Source organism: Lathamus discolor, chromosome 3, assembly GCF_037157495.1.
Source record: "Lathamus discolor isolate bLatDis1 chromosome 3, bLatDis1.hap1, whole genome shotgun sequence".
Classification (NCBI taxonomy): Eukaryota; Metazoa; Chordata; class Aves; order Psittaciformes; family Psittacidae; genus Lathamus; species Lathamus discolor.
Genome location: NC_088886.1, coordinates 13370364 through 13393749, shown reverse-complemented (window position 1 = coordinate 13393749; position 23386 = coordinate 13370364). Strand labels below are relative to the sequence as shown.

At 40.0% G+C, this 23386-nt stretch overlaps 1 protein-coding gene across 2 annotated transcripts; it reads left to right on the top strand.

The window, feature by feature from the left end:
- Positions 1-18: 18 nt before the first annotated feature.
- Positions 19-22722, top strand: CFAP57 (cilia and flagella associated protein 57). 2 transcript variants are annotated; one of them, XM_065673595.1, is made up of 22 exons: positions 19-220; positions 289-605; positions 2075-2361; positions 2533-2704; positions 3637-3789; positions 4907-5046; positions 5735-5900; positions 6289-6402; positions 6901-7113; positions 7719-7892; positions 8307-8468; positions 8950-9105; positions 11198-11291; positions 12191-12381; positions 13535-13708; positions 14440-14598; positions 15005-15148; positions 16273-16389; positions 17332-17466; positions 17550-17693; positions 21396-21522; positions 21815-22722. In XM_065673595.1, exons 1-22 carry the CDS (start codon positions 64-66, stop codon positions 22024-22026), a joined length of 3708 nt encoding a protein of 1235 aa, XP_065529667.1. In that variant the 5' UTR covers positions 19-63; the 3' UTR covers positions 22027-22722. The 2 variants fall into 2 exon arrangements, with proteins under 2 accessions (XP_065529667.1, XP_065529668.1); XM_065673596.1 differs by lacking the exon at positions 6289-6402.
- The last annotated feature ends 664 nt before the right edge of the window (positions 22723-23386 follow it).

Genomic DNA, 23386 nt, shown 5'->3' with positions numbered 1-23386 from the left:
TTCCGGGGGTGCCGGCGCCGCGGTTGCTACGGCGACGGCGGCGGCGTCGGCAGCAGCAGCCCCATGTCGGCCGCGGTGGCGCAGCCCGTGGCCGTCCTCGGCTGCCGGCCGGGGGTCGCCGGCGGCGTCTGCTTCTTGGAGGATCAGGTCGTGCTGCACGCCGTGGGGGCGGGCTGCGTCCAGCTGCACCTCCAGCAGAAGTGGCACAAGTTCATCCCAGGTGGTCCCGACCCCGGCCCCGGCCACAGCCCCGGCCCCGGCCCGCCCTGACCCTTCTCCTCCCCGCAGGCATCGAGAAGACCCGGGGCATGCAGGCGATGGCCATAAGCCCCGACCGGCGGTACCTGGCCGCGGCAGAGACGGTAGCTGATCAGCCGGTGCTGACGGTCTATGACCTGTCGTCGTTGCCGGCGCGGCGGCGGAGGACGCTGTCCGCCGTCGAGCTGCAGGAGCGTATAGCGGTGTCTCTGGCCTTCTCCCCCGACTGTCAGTACCTGGCTGCCGCCACGGCCCCCCCCGGCGGGCACCTCACCTACTGGCTCTGGGAGAAGCAGCGGCTGATGGCTGCCGTCCGCCTCGAGGCTCCGGGCAGCAGCGTCTGCCAGGTAACAGTGGCGGCTCTCGGGCTCCAGCACACCCTGCCAGCCCCGGGGCCGTTCGGGTCCCCGCAGCCTTGGCACGGGGGTGCACTCAAACACCTCCGCAACTGAGCTGGGCCAGCGTCTCTGCGGCTTATGTTTAACGTTTTGATTCCCAGTTGACTGGTTCTTTGGGAGCCTATTGCACGCTTTCAAAAATGTGGATAAAAAGACCAAACTTTAGTCCAACAAGTACTGGGTGTCAAGTAGGATGAGTTCAGCCTGCAGGATACATGCCCAGTACAATTTCCTGTGACCATATGGCTTCTATCCAGGGCAAGACAGGAAGGAGCGGGCTCCACACTGTAGATTTTATGTAGTTTCCATCGCCTTTCTTGGCATCTGCTGTTGGCCTTCGTCGGCAATAGGACACTGGGCTAAATAAATTTTTGCTTTTGACTCATAATGGACATTCTCATATCCTTGTCTCTTACATCACATGAGATCTACGGTGTGGGGCCAGTACAACTGGCCAGTGTGTGTGCAGCATATCCTTTGTCTCTCTGCAGAAACACTCATTAAATGTATTGTCTGTGTTCAGTAGGCATAGCACACATCTTGAAAGCTCTCTGCATGCTTGCACACCTTTTCCTTCTTGCAGTCTGTTCTATGGGCAGACCAGAGCAGTAGCCCAGGAAGAGTGCCTAGGAGCAGGCTGACAGCACTCAAACAGTTCCTGCGTCCTTTGGATGAGCTTTTTAGTATCTTTCTTGCAGGGAGGTAATAGGCTTTCAGTACCTGGATTGGCTGGACCCCAGCTGCTGTTTTTTCTGGGGTACAGCTACACAGAGAGTTTGTGTGAACTACTGACTTCATGAACTCAGTTTCTAAGAGGAGGAGAGTGACTTGAAAGACAACTACTGTCTGAAGTCCTGTTAAGCATGAAAAATGAGTTCTAACTACCCCTGGATCCTTTGTGTTGGGTATTAAGACGGCTATCCCACTTTCTCTACCAATAAACACCTAATTATGTGAATTAATATGTATAATGGGCAAGGTATGCCAGAAATAATTTATTCCTAGCCTTTAGGAATGAATGGTCCCACTTCTCATGAAGCTTGCCACTGGAATTAAAAAACATGCTACTCAGCAGTAAAGAGGTATTTTTGCCTTACTTTTGGCATTTAATCCTGAAAGTCAGAGACAACGTTTCCCTTTGGTATTGCATTGTGATTCAGATAGCAGCTTAATAGAGTTAACTTATTTGTTAATATCATGTAAAATTGATATAGACTGTTTTGAAAGGGGGGAAACTGCAATATGTGGTTATGATGCTTATTTCTTATTCTTTTCTATATTCCTATGTGTTTCTAAGAAACTTCTCCCCTTGTTTTCTCCCCTGTATCTATTATTGAAAGTCTTCAGAACAAGTATCATATTTGCTTATTTGTGGATATAGTTGTATAAAATATTTTCTCTCTCTTTTTGTTCCATAGGTGAGTTTTAGTCCTCAAGACAATGCACAGGTTTGTTTCACTGGAAATGGCTTTTTTAAACTTTTTAAGTACAGCGAAGGAACTTTGAAGCAGATAAATTTAGAAAAGGGAATGCCTCAAAACTACTTGTGCCATACCTGGCTGTCCAAGGAGGAAGTTATATGCGGCACTGACACAGGCAAACTTATCTTGTTTGAAACTGGAGATCTGCTCTGGGAGACAAGTGTAGAGTACAGAAAACCACACAGGGAATTAGAAGAAGATGCAATGACAACAGAATATGAGTGGTAAGTCTGTTAAATACTAATAATCTCATGCTTGTTCATGCAAATTAGTTGCAGGCCATTCATTTATTTCCTTCTTGTCCAGTTTGTGAATAATATTTTAATTGCTGCTGATAAGCATTTTTTTGGTTGTCCTTCAGCATTCTTAAGTCTTTATGCATTTCCTGCTTGCAGTTGTTCTGTTGGCTCCAGTGTTGATAATGGTTCACAACAGGATTCTTTGCCTCAAATATCTGCAATTGCAGCTTATTCCAAAGGATTTGCATGTTCATCTAGCCCAGGAATTGTTCTGCTGTTTGAGAAGACCAGGGAAAAGGAACTCTACAAGGAGAGTCAAGAAATCTGGGTAGGGAGAAGAAAAACTTTTCCGGGCAATAATGCAGCAGAGGCCTGTTTAGTGGGGAGGGGCACTTCCAATTCAGTTATTTATGATAAGTTTTAGCACACCTCTAAATTACATTTTATGCATTAGCTAACTTTCCTCATTGAAAGGAAAGGAGTTGCCAGAGGTCACGATAGATGAATTTTGTGAGGTAACTCAGCATGTTCCCTCATCTAAAATCTGCTTTGAGGCTGCTAGACATCAGGAAAATTTTAAGAAACTTTTATTTGTTGAGACTCTTGGAGCTAAGAAGTACTTTACATCAATTTTGAAGAACTAGTCTGCTTAGTTTTTTTCCAAGGCGAAGTTTCTGTCTCTTCAGATATTTATGAGACTTTTGCACTATTAAGTAATCCAGTAAGATTTGTAACTGTTCTATTGTGAGCTGTACGCATTGACTTATTTGCAGCTTCTGGATAAGAACATTTAGCTCTGACGACCTGGTCAAGCCAAGATGACTCTGGGCCTCAGAGGTCATATCTTCCCTATGTACTAGACTCTGTAATAAGGCTGTTATCAACCTGAACGATGCATTGCAAAGAACTGTTACTCTGACATCACAATTTTCAGGCCATTTTCATTCTGACACTTGCTATTTTTTTTCTCAATGTTTTTCTGCCACCTTTTTCGGTTTTGTTGAAAGCAGTGCTTAAGTTTACGGCTGAAATGTCTGTTGATACTTTTTTCAGCTGTAATGCTATAGATACAATTAAATTATCTTATCCTCTGTTCCCTGCCTTGCAGTAGTTAGATACTATTAAATATCTAAGTTTTCTCACTGATACTAAGTATATGCTTATTAGAGTAGCATTACAGCAAAAGTTTGTGTGTGTGTGTGCGCCTACTACTAAAACATGGAGACCTGAAATATCCCATGGGATGCATTACTTTTGCAGCTTCCTAAGGACCGATTCAGCAGTGATCCAAAAAGGTCAGGCAGACAGAACATTAGATGTATATGCTTCAGCCCCTCTGAGGAAATGATGGTTGTTAACACACATAAGAATCAGCTCTATGTGTTTACTATGCTCACCACTGATTTCATGAAGGTGAGTGCAGTCCTATCACATTCCACATCCCTAATGGCCAGTAAGAGGTATTGTAATGGCACAGGCTGTTCAGTGTCACTTTCTATAATGCATTCTCATAAATAGTATCAAACAGCATCTGAATCCTTAAAGCTCATGATATGATGAGTTCTGTGTGCTTCTCTGAGAGCTGTATTTCAGCAGCCCCTTGCTCAACCATCACTCCATATGAATACCTGATGTTATTCAGCAGAATGAGAGGGGACACTGTTAAGTCTGTTTAAGGGTGCTGAACTAGTTAAGTAAGTGTTGAACTAGTTAAGCAAAGCTTTAAGAGAGAGACTTTTAACAGAGAGAATTTTAACATAATAGTTTATGCTCCACTGTAACATGCAGAATTTTTAATCAATGATAAAGCTGGAACAGCCATGGGAATCTGATGTGACTCCAAAATAATAGTTGTTGAAGTCCTAGTTAGAAGTGAAACCTTTTTGTGAAGGACAAACATAATGAAAAACGTTCCCTACTCTGAAGGAATTAAATAATAAAAAGACAGGAGATAAATGTATTATCACGAAATAGACTGGCTTGGAGTTAAATACCTACACTGTGTACAGGCATATGGAAAGATCTTTACAGGAGGGGGTTTTGTAGTTATGAGTCCTTTTCCTGCATGTAGCCTAGAATTTTATTGGTGCTTCACTTCAGGATGTACTAACTAAACATTCTGGTTAAGCTGCTTATCACTCAGCACTGGATGTTTTTCAATATATGTCTGGCCAGGAGGTCTTAAATGAATTCTTGCAGGTCCAGTTTTATTTATTTATCCAACTTGCATTTCTTTGTACACCTAAAATTACATTCGGCTCTCACTAGTGTATGAGAACTGTGGAGCCTACATCTTCCCCTCCCCTCCACTCCCCATCACTTTTCTTGATTATTAATTATAAAGTCAAAACCAATTCTAACACTGTTATGTTTTCAAGATTGTTATGTTCAGACCTGTGCACTGAAAGGAGTAAGTGGTTTACTCAAATCTATTTGATTACTGCATGCAAAGAGCAATGATAGATTTCTTACCTGACTTACTGCTTGTAGTGAAATATTTGTGAATTTTTATGTTCTCATTGCTTCTCAGGAGAGGATTGCTTATTTTAAACATCTGACTTTCCCATTGCATTCTGCTTCCATTACTGGTCTGGACATCTGTGTTTGGAAATCCATTCTTGCCACTTGTTCCTTGGATAGATCCATCCGCATCTGGAATTACCAGACAAAGTAAAGATTTGTTTGTGTTTATTACTACCTTTTGCTTTTTTGTACATTGTATTTAGCAGGCAACAGCAGCAATCTCACATGAATGTGTTGTTTTGCTAAAATTCTTGTGTGGTGTGGGGTGTAAATGGTCTTACTGACATTATTTGGGGTGTGTGAATATGCAGTGCCTTTAAAACCAGTGCCAGAAGACTCCAAAGCCTTTTCTATTAAGCCATTTTTGTGTCAGACTTCTCGTGTGTATTGAGGAAAAAATCTTCAGGAATGTTTCATTCAGCTTTGCTTTAAGTTACTGCTGTCCTATCTCCTGCTTCATGGCCATAGTTCTTAAGCAAAATGACTCTAGTTTTTAAGGTTCTGTGGGAGGAGAGGGAGAGAAAAACAAATCTCAAAGAGATATTTGTGTAGGTTTGCAGTCAGCAGTTCATTTACCTTCTTAATCATATTACAGTAAACAAGGATTTGCTATTGACCTTCCACACTTTCTCTGTGAACCAGAAAGTTCAGATTTGCCTTTGTTTCCTGTAACATCTGTGTGATGATTACTTAACTGAATGACAACACACTTCCTCAAGGACAAGGCAGAGTCAGATTGTAGCTGCAGGTGTCCTTGCTGGGCCAGATAATGTCCCCTTCTGCATGCACAGGGAGTTCATACTATTCCATACTGCGTGGTGGTTTTCTCTTTCAGCACTTTGGAGCTGTATAAGGAATACTGGGAGGAAGCGTACACAGTATCACTTCATCCCACTGGCCTTTTCTGTTTGGTTGGATTTTCTGACAAACTACGATTTATAAGTCTACTGTATGAGGACATGCATGTTTTCAAAGAGCTTGCTGTGATAAAGTGTAGAGAGGTAAGGAGTGATGCAAAAATGAAATAGAGGAGTTATAAGAAGCAGAGTGGCAAAGAACATAACAAAATATAGAAACCTCTCTAACAGATACTGTAGGATTTAGGATACCAAAGCATAGAGAAAAGGAGTTTAACTTGAAAAATAAGCCTGGAGGCTGATGTGTAATGTGCACCTAGGAAGCAGCAGAAGGGGTAATTTGCTCAGAAATGCTCAAGGACTGAATTTTACAGGGAAAAGTACCAATTAAGAAAGCAGTAAGAGGCTAATTATGTCATGGGGGTTTCTTTTTGTGTAACATTCTGATTTTAGATGATGTCATTGGAATTCAACTCATGAATGTTTTTATCCCCTGCATCGGCAGTAATGGGTGGTTATGTTGTTTTTGTAGTGTTCATTCAGTAGCAGAGGACATCTTTTTGCTGCAGTTAATGGAAATGTGATTGAAATTTATTCCAGCATCACCTTTGAGAATATTAGTAATCTGAAAGGACATAGTGGGAAGGTTAGTAAACAAATCCTATGCAATACAACTCATTAAAGTATGAACTAGTTGGTAAGATGCATTTTGAAAAGGTAAAGTACAATTTTGGATCAGAAATGGGCCCAAAAGTTAAAATTAGAAATTCAAAAGTCAGTTTTCTTTAGTCAGAAGTCAATGTATGCATGTATTAGATGCATCTGAAGAGTCTGTTCTTAAACTGGAAGTGAGTGACTGGCAGGTAGCTGAACTAGGAAAAATATCCCAGTAATAAATTTTAAAAATGAAATTTACTACTCACTGTTGAAATGAGCTTTTTGCTGGCAGTGGGTTCATAAAGTGGTTGTTCCTGATTCTTTTTTTTTTTTTTTTAATATAATTACTTGAGAAGCATCCAGGGTTTTTTAAGTAAGTCTTAGAAATAGGATTATGAAGTTGACATGGATTTACCACTAAAATGACTCCGCACTATGTGTCTGTAATGTACATATTAGGCTCCTTGGTGTGTTTTGCTTTTGCCAGATACGTTCAGTTAAGTGGAGTGCAGATGATACTAAATTTATCTCCTGTGACACACATGGTGCTGTGTATGAGTGGAACTTGTCGACAGGTGAAAGGGAGACAGACTGTGTGCTCAAGTCCTGCAGGTACAGCAGCATTGACCTGTCTTCTGATGCCAAAGTCATCTTTGCTGTTGGATCTGACCAAACTCTCAAAGAAATTTCAGAGTCTTCGGTGAGCTAACAAGAACTCTAGGATTTTGCTAAGTTTTTGGGGGGAAGGTAGTAGTGCTTTGGTTTTCTTATCATCCATTTGATAAGTAGTAATCAGTCAGGATTTGAGAGCCGCAATATTTACTGACACTTTTCTTGTGTGTTCTTGTGTCCTTTATCATGAAACCTGAGATTTTGCTGTAATTTTATATTTTCATAAATTTACTCCAATTTACCTAGAAATCTTCTAATCCTGATAGCAAACTAACTTAGCAATGTTATATCTACAGTTTTGCTGAAATCTAAGTATATTGCATTTCCTACTGTAGGCTGCATGCGTTTATTTTTTTTGTCCAGAGAAGTAGTAAATTGTATTTAATAACCATTACATCTTTCAGAAGTGATCAATGTGTGGAACTTAGCTTGAAATTGTGCTTATCTATAAAGCTTAATATTAATGATAGTTATGGCTTTACTCCTAAAGGCATGTCGATTCTTTTGACTGCATTATTTGCTGCAGACAGAGATATGACAAATGCTCATGCAATAGCTAATCAAATACTATTGGGGAACTTAATGTAATGTGAGGCTTTTGTGTGGTGGTTTTATTTTGTCTTTTTTTTTCAGATCCAGCATGAAGTGCCTGCTTTTGGTGTTGTTTATACTGCAGTAGCTGTTTCTCATTCTGGGCACATGGTGTTTGTTGGTACGTCTCTGGGGACAATTCGAGCTATGAAGTACCCTTTACCTTTGACAATGGATTTCAATGAGTATCAGGCCCATGCGGGTGCTGTTACAAAGGTAATATAAAGTACTTTCTTTCCCCTGCGCTACAGGCTGCACATGTCTCCTTTAACACTGATTCTTCTTTGCATTTCATAGCATAATAAAACTGTTAAAACTGAGGTTTTAACTGTGGAGAATGAATATTACAGCATTCATGGAAGTCTTCTTTCTAGAAATAGGTGTCACTGGGTAAGCTGTTGTTGGCTAAAAAGTGGCTGGCACCAGGATACGTAACATGGCATTTCTCTGATGGTGAAGTTTAAAATATAGGTCTTTCTGGAAAGAGGGAGATAAAGTTATCGTAGAATCATAGAATTGTGGTAAGAAATGACAGGGAGTATATAGGTGGCGAATAAAATTGGGAATAAAATCCAACTGCTTCTATTCTTCCTTGTCTCTGCTATTACTTTGTTGTCTTTTCATTCTAAGATGTCCATAACAAATGATGACCAATTTCTGTTGACTGCCTCAGAGGATGGCTCTATATTTATCTGGAAAGTATACGAGAAAGGAGGTGGGATAGTGAAATGGCAGAAGGAAGCTGAGCATGCTGAGGAAGTGTTGATCCTGAGGTCAGATATAAAAGAGAAGGTAGGTGGAACAACTTGTGAACATGAACCATAGAATTCCTAGTGTACAGCTTATGAATCACATTTGCATGGTGTTTGTGACTAGCTGTTCCTATATGGCCTTCTTCTTATTAGGGCTTGCATGCCTTTCGTCATGAAAGAGGTTACAGTAAGTAGCTGCAGCTGCTTGTTAACATGCAGATTGCACTGTATGAACAGTGAGTGTGGATAAAGGTTTAGTTTTTTCTCTAATACTTTTCTGAATCTCTTGAAGGCAGTTTTAATGGAGTAGAGAAGTCAGAAGCTGCATTTCTATAAACCATCTTGTAAGATAACAAAGGAACCTTACTTCTAGAACGTCATCTTGGTCTGTCTGTCTGTAAATTCTCTGCAAAGACTGTCTTTTATAAATACATGCATGTAAATAATGTATCCTTAACAAGCTGTTGCTAAAGGTAAATAATCTCTCTGTTAATACTGTCTTCTTATCCATGTTCTAACAGAGTCAGGCAATGCTGGACCTGCAGATACGTGTGAAAGAGCTACAGACAGAAAATTATTACCAGCTAAGTCTCAAGGACATGTATTATAATGAAAAAATAAAGGAATTAGAAGATAATTTCACTCAGGAAATAAGCTCCCTTAAAACCAAACACCAGGTATGAATCATACTGCAGAACCAAATACCAAGAAATCTTTCACTGAAAGGTTGTATCCAAGCTTGCATTATATATGTATGAATGCCATAAAGCATCTGAAAAATGACGCATTCCTTTCCAATACAGATGTTCTTGATATTTGTAAAGCATGAAGCTACCTTTGAATCAACTATCTTGCAAGTACAACAGGATGCAATAGTTATCCTAGGGAGCCTACAAGTATCTTTACATAAAAACAGTTCAAGCAATAAATGCTGACTGGGACCAAGGACCAGTAGAGTAGAAATGGGACCGTGCCTTAAAACCTCCATCACATATGAAGCTGCAGCTGCTGCAGGATCCTACAATTATTCTTCTAAATGCTGCCTTTATGGTGCCCTGGCTGCTTAACATTTTTGAGAACATCTGCTGAGATGCCTTGAATGCTTTTTGAAAATAGAAGTAAAACACACTCCCTGAATTTCTTCCGTTTATGTATTTATTGATTTCTCTGTGGTCATGAAGCAGGAGTTCTCTGAAAGGCAAAAGCCACAATAATTCTTCCCAGTGTCTTATTTATGTGTGTCTGTTCATTCTATTCTGTCCATCTGTCTGTTGCACGCACCACATTTCTGACCTGTAATTCGCTATATTTCTGGACCCTTTTTAGAGTTAGAAGGCAAGTGATGCAGTACAATTTCTCTGGCAGTACGATGGCTTAAGTGACAGATTACATATCACATGATTCAATTCTGACAACCTCATGTTCTTTCCAAGCTTTTGGATGAATATTATCCTATCCTGGTGATTTGTTAGTGCTTATTTTGTTGAGTCGTACATAGTCCCTTCAAGCAGTATTTCAGTTTGACTCCACAGAAAGAAGGATTCCAGTATGAAAGCTTGCCAAGTTACTTACTAGATTTATTTTTTAATGGTCTTGTCATTTTCAGGTGCTCCTTTTATACCTTTCTTGTCTTTTGGCCTTACAAATGTTCTGGCAGGTTTCTGATTTTGATTTTTTTTTAGGAAGTTTAATTATTCATTTTACTGCTTTTTTCAAGTAGTTCCTCAGGCTCTTCGGCTTTTCTCATTGTAGTTTTTGCATTTAAGTAACCTGAGCTTTAACCTTTCTATTTCTCCTCATTTTTGTACAGCTTTACCTTTTACAATAAAACCTTTTCACTTCTTACAGATTCTCTGTCTTTTATCTGTGCTGGTTTTCTCTTCTGTGGTTCTTCAGGTCTTGTCATAGAGTTATAATAATCTCAGCTACACTGAAACTTCTTTAGGCTTGTTGATTATAAGCTTGCAAGCAAATGAGTTTGAAGGTGAATAAAAGTTTCCTAGGCAGGCAAGTTGTACTTTCCATCCAAGTATCGGTACCTGTTAAGATTAAACTGAATGACAGGCTTGGGGCTAACCTTTCTAACTGTTGTGGCCAGCAGGCAAATGAAGTATTTCCGCTTATACAAGACCCACAGAGTTGTTATGAGAAGAAAGTGAAAAAATTGTACCTATGGTACAATTCCCAAGTTTTCTAGGAAATTTCTCACCTGTTTTCTTGTTCCAGTTCTTTGTGATTTCTTAGAAGATTAAGTCATTTGTAGTTGTAATCGGACATTCCAAGCAAATGGAATTCAAAACTTGCTTTTGCTTAGGTATGTGTCATTCTGTGCAAATGACAGTGGTTTAGGCCCCCAAGATTGCTTCAAATGAGGCAGGGAGCAGCCTGAACTTTAATATCTGGACAACAATTTGTGGAACTGCAAATTCTTTTCACACGTTCACACACAAGAAAGTGGAGGCTTTTGTAGCTCACAAACTTTTCTTCTTAGATTAGTATCATACAGTACCCTCAATTATATGAACTACATTTGCTACTTCCCCTTAGCTTTCCATAGTTTTGCAACTTACAAAACTTAGCCATAACAAATTAATCTCCGGGAAGACTTGGCTTAGTGACACGTGGCATCTAAATTTTGGCAAGAGATTTCAAACGTAACTTCTTTCATGTATGTGTTCCCCAACAGGGGCAAGAGCACAGATGGTTTGGACACTGCTTTGCCTAGTTTCAAATTAAAATGTATTTGTCTTTTTCTTTTTTTCCCCCCAGAATTTACAGACAGAGAAAGAAAACCAGGAACAACAACACCAGTTGCAAGTGTCTGAGCTGATGGATAAACAGGCCAGGGAGATGCAAAAGCTAGGTTAGACTGCAACAAGTGTTTGTAACTAGAATCTGGAGGAAGCCATTAGGTTCATAGCAAGTAACGTGACAGGGAGGGATTACTAGAGTACAAGGACAAGGAAAAATGCATGAATATCATATAGGTATTACAGACCAAACATTTGCCTAAACTGCATTTGTCTAAACACACATGACCATGAAGAGAACATGCACTTGGGCACTGTATCTTAGATATTTGAGTTTTGAGATTAGTAATTTCTTCATTTATCTTATAGCTGACTGTGCGAGGATAGATAGTGAAGTCATACAGTTCAGCAAAGAGGCTAATATACAATGCACACAACATGGAAATACCTGGACCATAGATTCATAAATAGTGTAAGACAGAAGTATTGCAAATGAGTACCATAAAGCAAGTCCACCCAAAACTGAGTCCATTTCCTACTTGTACTCTGTAGCAGTTGTGCTTATACAGCTCTGTCATGGCTGTTATCTCAAGGGAATGCCCAAACTAGCTGTTATTAATTTGTTGTAATAGCAGAGTGGGAGACCTTGGTATAGATTTGAGACTTGTTAAAGCTGGAACAAACCACCATTCAGCAGGGATATAGCAGGATATTCAGAGATACAACAAAGAAAAGTGGATGGTAGCTTTGGAACAGGCATTATTAGTGAAGTGGTAAGTTAAAGGAAGAGCAGGAAACTCAAGAGATGGTTTCCTGATGTAAAATTTTGTATGTCCACAGAGTCTAAAACCCCTGTATATCTGAAGAAGAAAGTGATGAAGTGCATCTAGTGTAACTTATTGTAACCAGCTGCCAAAAAGATAGTACAGAATTAGACATTGATGACTGTAGAAGGATAGGATACACCTCTTTTCTATTAGTTTTATCCATTCTGTATGTTTTCTGTTACCAGAATCTGACAGTAATCAGAAACTCTTAATGGAAAATGAGAAATACCAGGAGCTGGATGAGAAATCCCAGAAGATGCAGGAGGAATATGAGAAACAACTACACAGCTTGGAAGAAAGCAAAAGCAAGGCTGTGAAGGAGCTAACAGAATACTATGAGGAAAAACTTAATGAGAAATCTGTTCTGCTGAAAGAGGTTGGAATCTTGATTTGCAGTTTGAGTTATTGACCAAGTTTATCTCCAACTCCAAAGATAAAATGTTCCCTAAGGCAGCAGAGGTGGGGTCCCTCCGTGCAAATCCTGATCTACCTGTAACACTGGGGAAGTATGTTGACAGGGAGAATAGTAATAAGGAAAAGCCATCTGAGTTACCAACTTCTCTCACTTCATACCTTGAGTAAGTAACATGCTAAGATTGATATCCTTGGGAATTCTCAGCTTCACCTCTCTTTCTCCTAGATCCCAGAACTCCTGTTTATTGATGTGGGCTAGATGATACATTTACTGTAATTACAGAATCATAGAATAGTTAGGGTTGGAAAGGACCTTAAGATCATCTAGTTCCAACCCCCCTGCCATGAGCAGGGACACCTCCCACTAAACCATGTCACCCAAGGCTCTGTCCAAAAGAAGGCTCTGTCTAATTGACAAAAGAAAGATTCAGTCACCTTGTTCTGGGGAAGAGATAACATTTCTAAAATGGTGAATTCTATTCCCAAGTCCCTGAGGTTCTTGCCGGCATAATTTGGGGGATAAAGAGAAATACCCTGAGTACTTCAAAAACTCCTGCACATTGAGGTAAGGACTTGGCTTGACAAAGGGCAGCTGGATAACTGATACCTATGTATCTAAAGTCAATAAATTCTACGAACATTCTGTTTGCAGCCCTATATTGCAATAACAATTTGGAAAGAATGTGAGGAATGACTGTGAGAAGCATACAGAGACTGATGCAAACCCGAGTGGTTATTTGACCTAATGCATCAGAAGCAGCAATTTTAAAAGATATTCTCTAGTGTTACCCATATTTGCATTTTCTGCAGCCAGAATGTTTGCTGCTGTTAGTGTTTGGGCCAGGTTCCTACCTTGAAGCATCCAAGCCTTAAGAATGAATTTTTCTTATTTCTTTTTTCTTTTTTTTTTTTAAGAAGAATCTTTTTTATGTTTGTCACAGCAGTCTTTAAAGCTACTTTAATCCCCTAAGAAGTTACCTTAAATGATATTGCTGCAACTGACAAATCCACAAAATATAGATCCTCCCAGAAGAAACTCAGTTACAGATAAAGAACCCTCTTCTTCTTTGTCCTTCTTCATTGTCTTCTCTAATGTTTGCTTTCCCTAACTGCAGACAGAGGAGGATATGAGGCAGCAGCTTCGAGCACATGAAGAAATTAAGAAACAAATTTATGAAGATGAAGACCAAGAAATCATGGAAATCAAAATTAAGTATGAGCGACAACTCTGGGAAGAAAAGGAGTCCAACATGCAACTGAAAGGAGAAATTGGAGTCATGAATAAAAGGGTATTTCTTATTCTGTGGTAGGATCAGACCTGCACTTGGAGACTTATAGCCAAGGATTGAATATGATGAATGACATGTCAAATTAGTCTGTTAATTTAATCTGTAAATACATGGCATTTTGTACAAGAACAGTAACCTCTTCATGTATCAGTTTGAATGTTTAGAATATTTGGGTAGAAGAAGCTGTGTGCTTATCATATTGCCTTCAGTTCCATTGTCTTCTAGACAGCAGGGGTTTCTTCATGTGTCCTTACAGTCTGAACAACACCATTCCTTGGTTCTGAATTTCTTGGCTTCAGATCTTAGTACTGAGGCAGAGATTTTAAGGGTACCCAAGAGCTATGAACTAGGCAGCTTTCTCATCTACTTTTGAAACCTCTAGAGATGCATGACAAATGACCACCTTAAAATAATTTTCCATGGCTTGAGCACTATTTGAAGCAGATGCTTGGGTATAATAACCATACCTTTCTTGTCCCGGATGCACATTTCTTGATTCCTTGTAGTGCAGTGAGTATTCTGTCAGAATATACAGAAAATGCAAACACAAATACTCAACTCCCTTTTGAGTTACAGGTATTTAAGTGATGTGATGCTCCATCAGATCATAGTTTTGTAGGTATATTTTATTTCACACTGTCTACAAGGTATCATGCAGAGTAGGATGGCTAAGTTGTGCACAGGTTTTGGAGACTGTGTTCTTTGGAGTTCTTACTTGTTTGCCTCTCTAGTTGAACAGCCTACAGAAAGAGCTCAAGGAGCGGAACAGGTGCATTGAGGAAATGAAATTGGCACAGCAGAAGCTGCAAATCTTCACTAAGTCACTGGAAGATGACATCTTGTCACTGAAGAAAGAGATTCAAGAGAGAACTGACACTATCCAAGACAAGGTGAGAAACTGGACAATTGTCTGAGATCAAAATCACGCTCTCTTCCTTTAATACAGGTATTTATTTTAATAGTATCATGTTGTGGCAATATCACATGACTGGAAACAGTTTTAAAGAATTTGGGGTCTTTAGTTTGGGATTTTAGTTTTTAGCTAACATTCTAAGACTTTCTTGGGGAGCTCAAGTTCAGGATGTTGAGTTTCTCGTGCCCTGTTCTGGGATCTGTAGATGGCTTTCTGCATTATTTGTCCCTCCCTTCTCACCCAATCTGTATGGATGTGCAACCGAAGTTCAGTCTTCCACTAGATCTGTGACTGCTGGTCTTGCCTCTATCGTATTTGTGCCTATGCCTGTGGGTCTGTTTGAGATGCTGTGTCTGATTCGCATCTGTACCTGTTTCTCCCAGGAGAAGCATATATATGACCTAAAAATGAAAAACCAGGAACTGGAAAAGTGCAAGTTTGTACAGGATCACAGAATAGTGGAATTGAAGAAGCTAATAGAGGCACGTGGAAATGATGTTAAAACAATGAAAAAGCAGATCTATGAGGTGAGTAGCACTCTCATTTGGCCTCTGCTACTAAGTCCTTTGTCTGAATACAAGTCCCGTGGAAGATTCTACCCTCTTTGTTCCTTGACATCTTTCAAGGATACACAGCATTGATTCAGTATCTTTACAGCTAATAAAAATATTTGTGCACAATAGCTGATATTTAATTTTCTATCATACGCTACCAGTGATCAACACAGTTATTTAAACTCCTGTTTCAGTATTTAATTCTAGGCTCCAAGTAATATCAGTTTAGCTTAAAAAATAGATCCTGTCCACTGTAGAGTTTGTAAGACAGTGCCTGGTTTACTGATATGGAGGAAGAGAGAGTGAGCTTTACTCAGAAAAGCTGCAGATTTATGCAAACATAACTCTGTTTAGGGGTTAGGTGCATGGACAAGTAACAGTTCACTAGCTGATCCATGGAAAAATTGCATGTATTCATACTTAGCTTACGGCAAATTCATTAAAGCAACTTATTTATGACAGAAACTTACTGTGACCTCTCCATAAATGTAGCTATAGATCAGCTAATCAGTGACTTCCTAGTTTTCATAAATCTGTTTATTCAGAACAAAAGCCTTTTAAATAAAATGCAAACTAATGAACAATTTTTATGTACATCAGACTATCATGATGAAAGCCCTGTTCTCTATTCTGGTTACCATCTTATGCGAGTAAATGCTGTAGTACCCTTATTACTTTTTTTCCCCCCTGTGTTTTACATAAATACGCACAGCTTTTCAGTGCATTTGTTTCTTTTCAGTATCAGGTGGTTCCTATCGTTGCACTTACTCTTTCCAGCATTGACTGTTAATTTCTATCTCAGGCAAACGTTTTTATTCAGATGGAACAGCAAAGCTCCAGTTCAGCGCAAAGAAACAAAAGGGCATCCCATCCCTTAAATGCTTGTTACTCAAAGGGGAGTTAAATATCCTTTTTTGTTTCCTGTATATTCTGACAGAGGGCAGTGTTGTTCCAAAATTTCCTTTTTTGTGTTGTAATTCAGCCTGAAGGGGGATCTATTCCCTCAATCCTATGTTTCCAGTCCCTGGTTTTCCTGTTTTTTGTTGGTTTTTTGCGTCTCCTTTTAGTCCTGATTTCCTCCTCCTGCTTCCTTTCAGACGGAGGGCGAGCTGGAACGATTCCACAAGGACAGCACAGAGCTGAAGCTGAACGTCACGCAACTGCAACAGAAACTAAAGGCAACTGATAATGAGATGCATAGGGAGAGGCAGAAGGTATGGGGTACAACCACTGTGCAGGTCCTACATAATGAAGTTTGTGGGGACAGAACACTGCAAACGCATTAATCTGAGCAAACAGGTACCTCAGGGATACTGTGTCCAAGGACCAGGAGAGTCTCTAGTAAGTTGGGACAAAGAAAACTTTCAAGCCTGCAACCAGCTTAGGAAGTTGATGTTTAAAAAATCCTGTTAATGATGTGTCAGTTTGTTCAATCAACACATACTCTCCAGGGTTTAACAGAGCAGTGAGGCAAATGTTTAACGCACTACCCTTTCATGCCCAAGCTTGAGATCTGGGAACACTTGGTCTAGGGAGCAGCACATAGGCTACTATCACTTATGTAGGTATTAGTAGGATGAAATGAATGGTGGGCTTATTAATGGGGGAGATAAGGGGCCCTTCTCTTTGACAGCAAACACATCAGGTGTGAGGGAGGAAAAGTGAAGGGGAAGGAGTTTAACAGGCAGTGCAGGACTGAGAAAGCAGGTAGAGGACCCTGGTGAGAAGGAGAAGGCAATCTTGATGTGAAATCATCAAGTTGTGCATGTGTCTGATAGGTGTTTAGTGCCTTGGATTCTCTTATTAACTGTTTGTGTGTTGTTTCTGAATAAGAATGTAGGTTGTTTTGGACAGGACAGTGAAGGGATAGCATGCATGATAGTCAGCCACTGGTTTTCAGATAAGATCTATGGATGCTGGCACTTACATTACCTAATGCAAGTATCTTGGATTATTATTGCTGCTAAGACTTATCACTGCTATTCAAAATGTAGTGCTTATATCCCCAGCTGTTATTTTAATGACTTTTTTTTTTCAAGTAAGTGGAAGTGAAGTATATGAGAGCTTTCACCAGCTCTATTAGACTTCCTAGAAAATTGCACATAATGGAGTGCTCTGATGAGCCAAATAAGAATGTACCGACATCATTCTTGCAGAAGCAAAATATGGAAGCTCTCATCAAACGATTTAAAGCAGACCTTCATAATTGTGCGGGCTTCATTCAGGAACCAAAAAAGCTGAAGAGTGGGATCCGTGAGCTCTACACCAAGTATGTGCAAGAATCAGACTTGGTGAGTAGGGGCCTTCACCTTCTCCTTGCAGATGAATTTCTCTGGTAGTGTAATTACTAAGACAACATGCTGTGCTCCCTCAGGAGGAGATTGAAATAGCACAAAAAGATTTGCAGCCCGAGTGCATGAGACAGCGAGAGTATCTCGAGAGGAATTTGGCAGCTTTAAAAAAGAAGTTGGTGAAGAATCAGGAAACCCACCGAGGTGCTTACATGCACATTATGCAGGTAATAAGCCTTTTCCTTGTGGTATGGAGAGGGAAAAAGGAAGCAGCTGCGCTGAAGATACTTCAGAAGCCTTACCACTATGGTTTCTTAGGACTTTGAAACAGTTTTAATTTGCTCCCTCAACAGAAATTCCTAAGTTTTTCAAGTGCTTCCATTCAATGATAATGTTCATTGAGCTACTCAAGTTCTATGGTTTTCTGGGCAAAAAGAGCAAGATCTCTGAAGTCAGAAATTGCTGCGCTTTCGTGGATACTTTTTGTTTACCTCTCACTCCCTGATATAAAAGGAAATGGAGAATCTCTGCTGCCCGGATATTTTTTAAACAGTTTATTTCCAACAGTATTTAGAATTGCCATTATAGTCACTTGGTAGCTGTCTGAGTGGCAACCTGAACTTGCTGTGTGTTAGTGTTTAGGAGGTAATTTTGGAGGAAGAAAAATAAGTCTTTGAAAAATACTTCTTTGGCCTCATAGTCCCACACCTACTGGTGTGAATTCTGAACTTTCTGCTTTTCAAATCAAGCTTTGCAAGGAAGTTCAGAACCATATGATGAACATGCCTATTCATACAAAGATCTCTTGCTCAGAAACTTTGTTCCTTAAAAGACAAGGTAAACTTGTGACTACTAGGGCCAAAGATCCAATCTGTTTTCATTTGGAGTGAGAGGATCTAAAGCCCCCCACCAAACATCATAGGAGGGCAGCTTTTTACAGTCTCTTATTACCATGATCTCCTTCTGCTCAGTCAGCATTTCCTTTTCCCCTCACTAGCACTTTCTTCATTGTTACTTTATTTTGCTTCCTTGGAATCATTAGATCCCAGTCCCCTCCTAAGTCATCTGCTTTCTGTCATGTATTTATAGTCTTTCTCCAGGTCTGGGCAGCAGCAACCTTCTTCCCTGGCCTTGTTTTAAGTTTTTTTTATTCCTTCTGTGAGTTAGATGTTTCCTTTAGCACAAAAGGAGATGGCTTCAGAAAATAACCTGAAGAATTTCCTTGCTGGAACAGGGTGACAGATGGTGCTCATAATGATAATACTTGATGTCTTGGATCAGTAAGCCTAACATAAAATGGTGATTAAAACTGAATTAATAAAACATCTGGAAGATGAAGATATCAAAGGTTCTAACCTGCCTGGTTTCTTCAAAGAAAAAGCAGTTCTCTGAAGTCTAGTAGATTGATGAGACTTTTCAGCCAGGAGGAATTATCAAGGTTTTCCAGTCCTTCTCAGGGGGCTTTTAAGACTAGCTAAGACAAACTTCTGTCAGGACTTGCTTTGAAAAAGTAAATGACATTCCAATGGCCGTCTAGCACTGTATTTCTATTATTCCTCAGCTGTGCTTACATTTTCAGAGCTGTGCATTCCTCTTTGAGTGACTACTCATAGGTACATTCCACTAGTGACTGCTGCAACATGATTTAAACTGTCAAGATAATTTTAATTAGTCTTACCAATTGGCAAGTTGCTTGTTGTTAGACTACTACTTTTTCCTCCAGGCCCCTGTATTTGTAATGGCTTCTTTGGTCACTTGGATACATAAGAACAGACACACTGAATAATCTCGAAGCAATGCTGCTTGAACTGAAGTATGTAAAATAGGATGATCTTTTCTGTAGTATGTTCTCCCTGTCTCTGACAGTCAGCACTGTAGGGACTTCCTAGGCTGTAGATTGCATCCAGACATCATAAGCGGTTGTACCTGATGGCTTCATCTTCCTTGCATTTATAATCAGTGTCAACCACAGCCTTTTAGCACCCAGAAAAACAAACAAGACATTTCTGTATAGCCCAGGCTGTTTCATACAAGATACTTTGCATTATACTGTCTAACAGATGAAAAGGAAGATCTTAATTTGATAGCAGCATGCAACCACTTGGAGTGAACTTACAAAGTTGTTCATGACTAAAGTACACATACATAAACAGAAATGCTCTGACCTAACCCTGAAAGCTGCTCAAAAGAAAATTACCTTGACTGATTCTTGGAAATCAGTCTTTTCACATGTACCTTTCAGGATCAAGCTCTGGGATAAACACATAGCAGTCAAATTTCATCTATGTTTAAAGACCTGAATTAAACAATTCAGAGTCAACAAAATATTATGGTTTCAGAGTAGGCTGCCTGAGCTCACCAGCTCCTGCTGCATTTAGAGTCCCACACAACCACTGCAAGAACAACTGTTCTTGCCCAACAAGTTCAGACCTTAACACATCCCATGATCTTCCTCCAGTCAGTGACTTTCAGCTGAGGGGGAAACTAAAGCAGAGTTGGTGTACTTGTCTTAGTGTGAAGTATTGAGTATCTTGCCACACGCATGCACCTTAAGTTGTTGCTGCTAGCTTGAACTCTTTGAGTGCATCTATACCAAGAAAATTGCAATAAGTGTTGTGCTTTGTTACTCGCCAGTTTTCAGTTGTGTGGTGCCAATACTTTATAAGTATACTGTAAGGAACCAAATTATACGCCTTGTGTAAATCTTTTATGTCAACATAATTATCTCAATAAACCAAAATTCTCATTTAAAAAAATCAAGGTTTGAAGACCCTTTTTTCATGGGAAAATGCCATTAAGCCTTGTTCTTATCTTCTTGGTTTAGTGGGCTCCCTATTGCTTGAGACCGGCATTATGTGAGGTATCCAAAGCATGCCTTTGGGCCATTTATCTTTTTAAAACATTGCCACTTATGACGAAATTCCATGGGCTGGAATCATGCTGTGTTCCAAAATTTATAAAAACCCACCACAGGTAGCTGAAAGCATTGCTGTTCTTGGGTCAAGTATAATGGCAGCTGTTTAACATTTGCACTAGCTGTTGACGTGATAAGGTATTTCAGCGTCTTTGTAAGAGGCAAATATACAGTTCCACTTCTCTTGAATTCAGAAAAGAAACCTTTAGTTAATTGTGCTCCTCTGTCTGAATCACGAGCAACAGTTTTATCATCCTGCACTAGCATTAGCCCATACTGGTTCTGCTGAAGTCTTTGAATCTGTTGCAACAATGGGTAAAATACACTCACTTGTACTTTCACAACTCCTTCAGCAAGATGCTTTGTGGTAGGCTATTAAAAAAATAATAATTAGAGAATTGAACTTTTATGGGTTGAAAATTGTCAAAAAGAGAACAAAAGATTAATACGTAGCTAACCTTTCCTCATAGCAGCATGTTAGCAGAAGATATCTCAAGTCTCTATATGCTTTATGTATTTCTTAATAATTTGGAAGGGATATTGGAAATTTATATCTGTCAGAACTAATGAAGAGGGGTTTGAAGATCAGTAAGGAGATACAGGTAATTTAAAAGTGAAGAGACACATAGTGGCAAGTGAAAAGCAAACTAATAAACGCTGGAGGGAGAAATGGAAATTCCTCCTATTATTTCTGAATCAATTGGATCAATCCAGGAAGGGACCTGAGCTTTCCTATGAAACTTGAAAGGAACAGGATACCTTGGAGTGCAGCTGCAGTTAGGAAAGCAAAACAAGTATTAGTTTATTTAGCTAATATGGTTTGAATACTGCCATGTTTTGTATCAAATCTACTGTGGCTTTATCTGAAATGTTGTGTACTGTCCTGATTGCCCTTTACTTTCTGCTTGTGATACTGATTCTATACTGTTCAGTGGCCTTCCTAATGATATGAAGATACATATTGCTGAGCCAGATAGTACCTGTGCAGTACTCAGAGGGAGTATTGTTTTTGCAGGAAAACATGAGTCTGATTAAGGAAATTAATGACTTGCGGCAAGAACTGAAGGCAGCCCTCACCCAGCTACATCACCTCAAGTCAACACTAAAATTAACCAAGAAAAGGGAAGCAATTCAAGACACAGGTGAATAGTGCTCCTTGTATGTTTTCCATGTTGTCAATACTCATTCCAGAAGCCCTTTTTGTCCTTGGTGAACAGTTCTCTTACGCTCTTGAAGCTTGTCTACTTGGTGAAACCTGTTATATTTTACAACCTATATATAGTATAGGTATAGTGTATATAGTACAGTATATATATATAGGTATATAGCTCTACTCCTTCAGCCCTGAAAGATGCATTTCCTTGTTCGTGCCAAAGAATCCTGCAAGCTGGACCTTTGTTACTCTGTCATGTTCTCTCTGATTTTATCTTCTAGCTCCCCGCAGTGAACCGCTGCCCGGCCCAGCTGTCCTGAGGTTGAACGCAGAAAAGGAAAATGAGAAAATCATAGAAATGCAGCAGCTAGAAATTCAATACCTGCGAAACCAAATCCAGGAGAAGGGGCAAAGCCCTGCAGTTCAGCCCCTCTTAGCCGGAAATCTTCCTGAGCTGAATCTGGAAGGAAGTCACAAGACACAGCAACAGTGATCTAGTTCAAGGATGTCTTGCATTATTGTATCATCCTGGCAAGATCAGAAATGCAGCAGCATAGATTAGACTTCCATGATTCTATACTCTTTCCACTAGAAGCATTCGTGCAGCACTCACTGCTCTGAACAAAAGGCAACAACTTCACTCCTTCCCCTTCTACTTTCCTGGAATCTTCCCTTTCCATAAGGCCAAGGAGCCAAGAGAAAAAGAATAAATTTATGTTGGTGCAAAACTGATCTTTGAGCCTTCACGCTAGGACAGGTATGCACCTTCCTCTTGAAAAATAACGTGTCCTAGTTCAGAAGAGCTAGTCAAACTCCGTAAACCTTTACTGCTAGAATTATAATTTGCTGTCATTGTGCTGCAAAACTCAGTAGCCTTATATTTTCCAGTATTGAGCTGCTTATGTCCATACAACAAACTGCCCACACTTAAGACAGATGTCAGCCTGACAGATATCAGATGTCATTTCAGCAGGACAAAAAGGCAGCACAGTTTCAGACTCTGAAATCTGGAATAAAGTCATAGAATCATAGAATCATAGAATAGTTAGGGTTGGAAAGGACCTCAAGATCATCCAGTTCCAACCCCCCTGCCATGGGCAGGGACATCTCACACTAAACCATCCCACACAAGGTTTCATCCAACCTGGCCTTGAACACTGCCAGGGATGGAGCACTCACAACCTCCCTGGGCAACCAATTCCAGTGCCTCACCACCCTAACAGGAAAGAATTTCCTCCTTATATCCAATCTAAACTTCCCCTGTTTAAGTTTTAACCCGTTACCCCTTGTCCTGTCACTACAGTCCCTGACAAAGAGTCCCTCCCCAGCATCCCTATAGGCCCCCTTCAGGTACTGGAAGGCTGCTATGAGGTCCCCACGCAGCCTTCTCTTCTCCAGGCTGAACAGCCCCAACTCCCCCTGCATCACAGCTCTTCCATAACTTTGATAAATTCATCTTTGCTTGTCTTCTTCCCAGCATCTGCAATCCCCTTAGTTCAGTTTTTCTGTGAAATTCTTCTAAAAAGTCACCCTACAAAGTACTCATGTATAGCAAAAGGCGGGGAATCATTATTTAATAATGGGAGGAGAAAAGTACTTCTTTCATCCGTTTTTGGCAGTGCATAACACAGTCTCACTGAGGAGTACTGCACATACATCAGAAGTTTAAGCTACCGATTGTGCTTAAACTCAATATAATACCATATATTGTTATAATACCATATATGGTTATAATACCATATATTGTTATAATACCATATATAGAACTACACGGTATTCTAAGATCCAGTACATTGCTGTTTCCATTTCCTAATCTGAATTGTAAAGAGGTGACAAGTGCTTTCTATGTTAAA

Coding starts and splice junctions, on each gene's coding strand:
- CFAP57 (XM_065673595.1), top strand. CDS start 64: ATGTCGGCCGCGGTGGCGCAGCCCGTGGCCGTCCTCGGCTGCCGGCCG. Junction 2,362..2,532: donor ATGACAACAGAATATGAGTG/GTAAGTCTGTTA, acceptor TCCTGCTTGCAG/TTGTTCTGTTGGCTCCAGTG. Junction 21,523..21,814: donor GGAAGCAATTCAAGACACAG/GTGAATAGTGCT, acceptor TTTATCTTCTAG/CTCCCCGCAGTGAACCGCTG.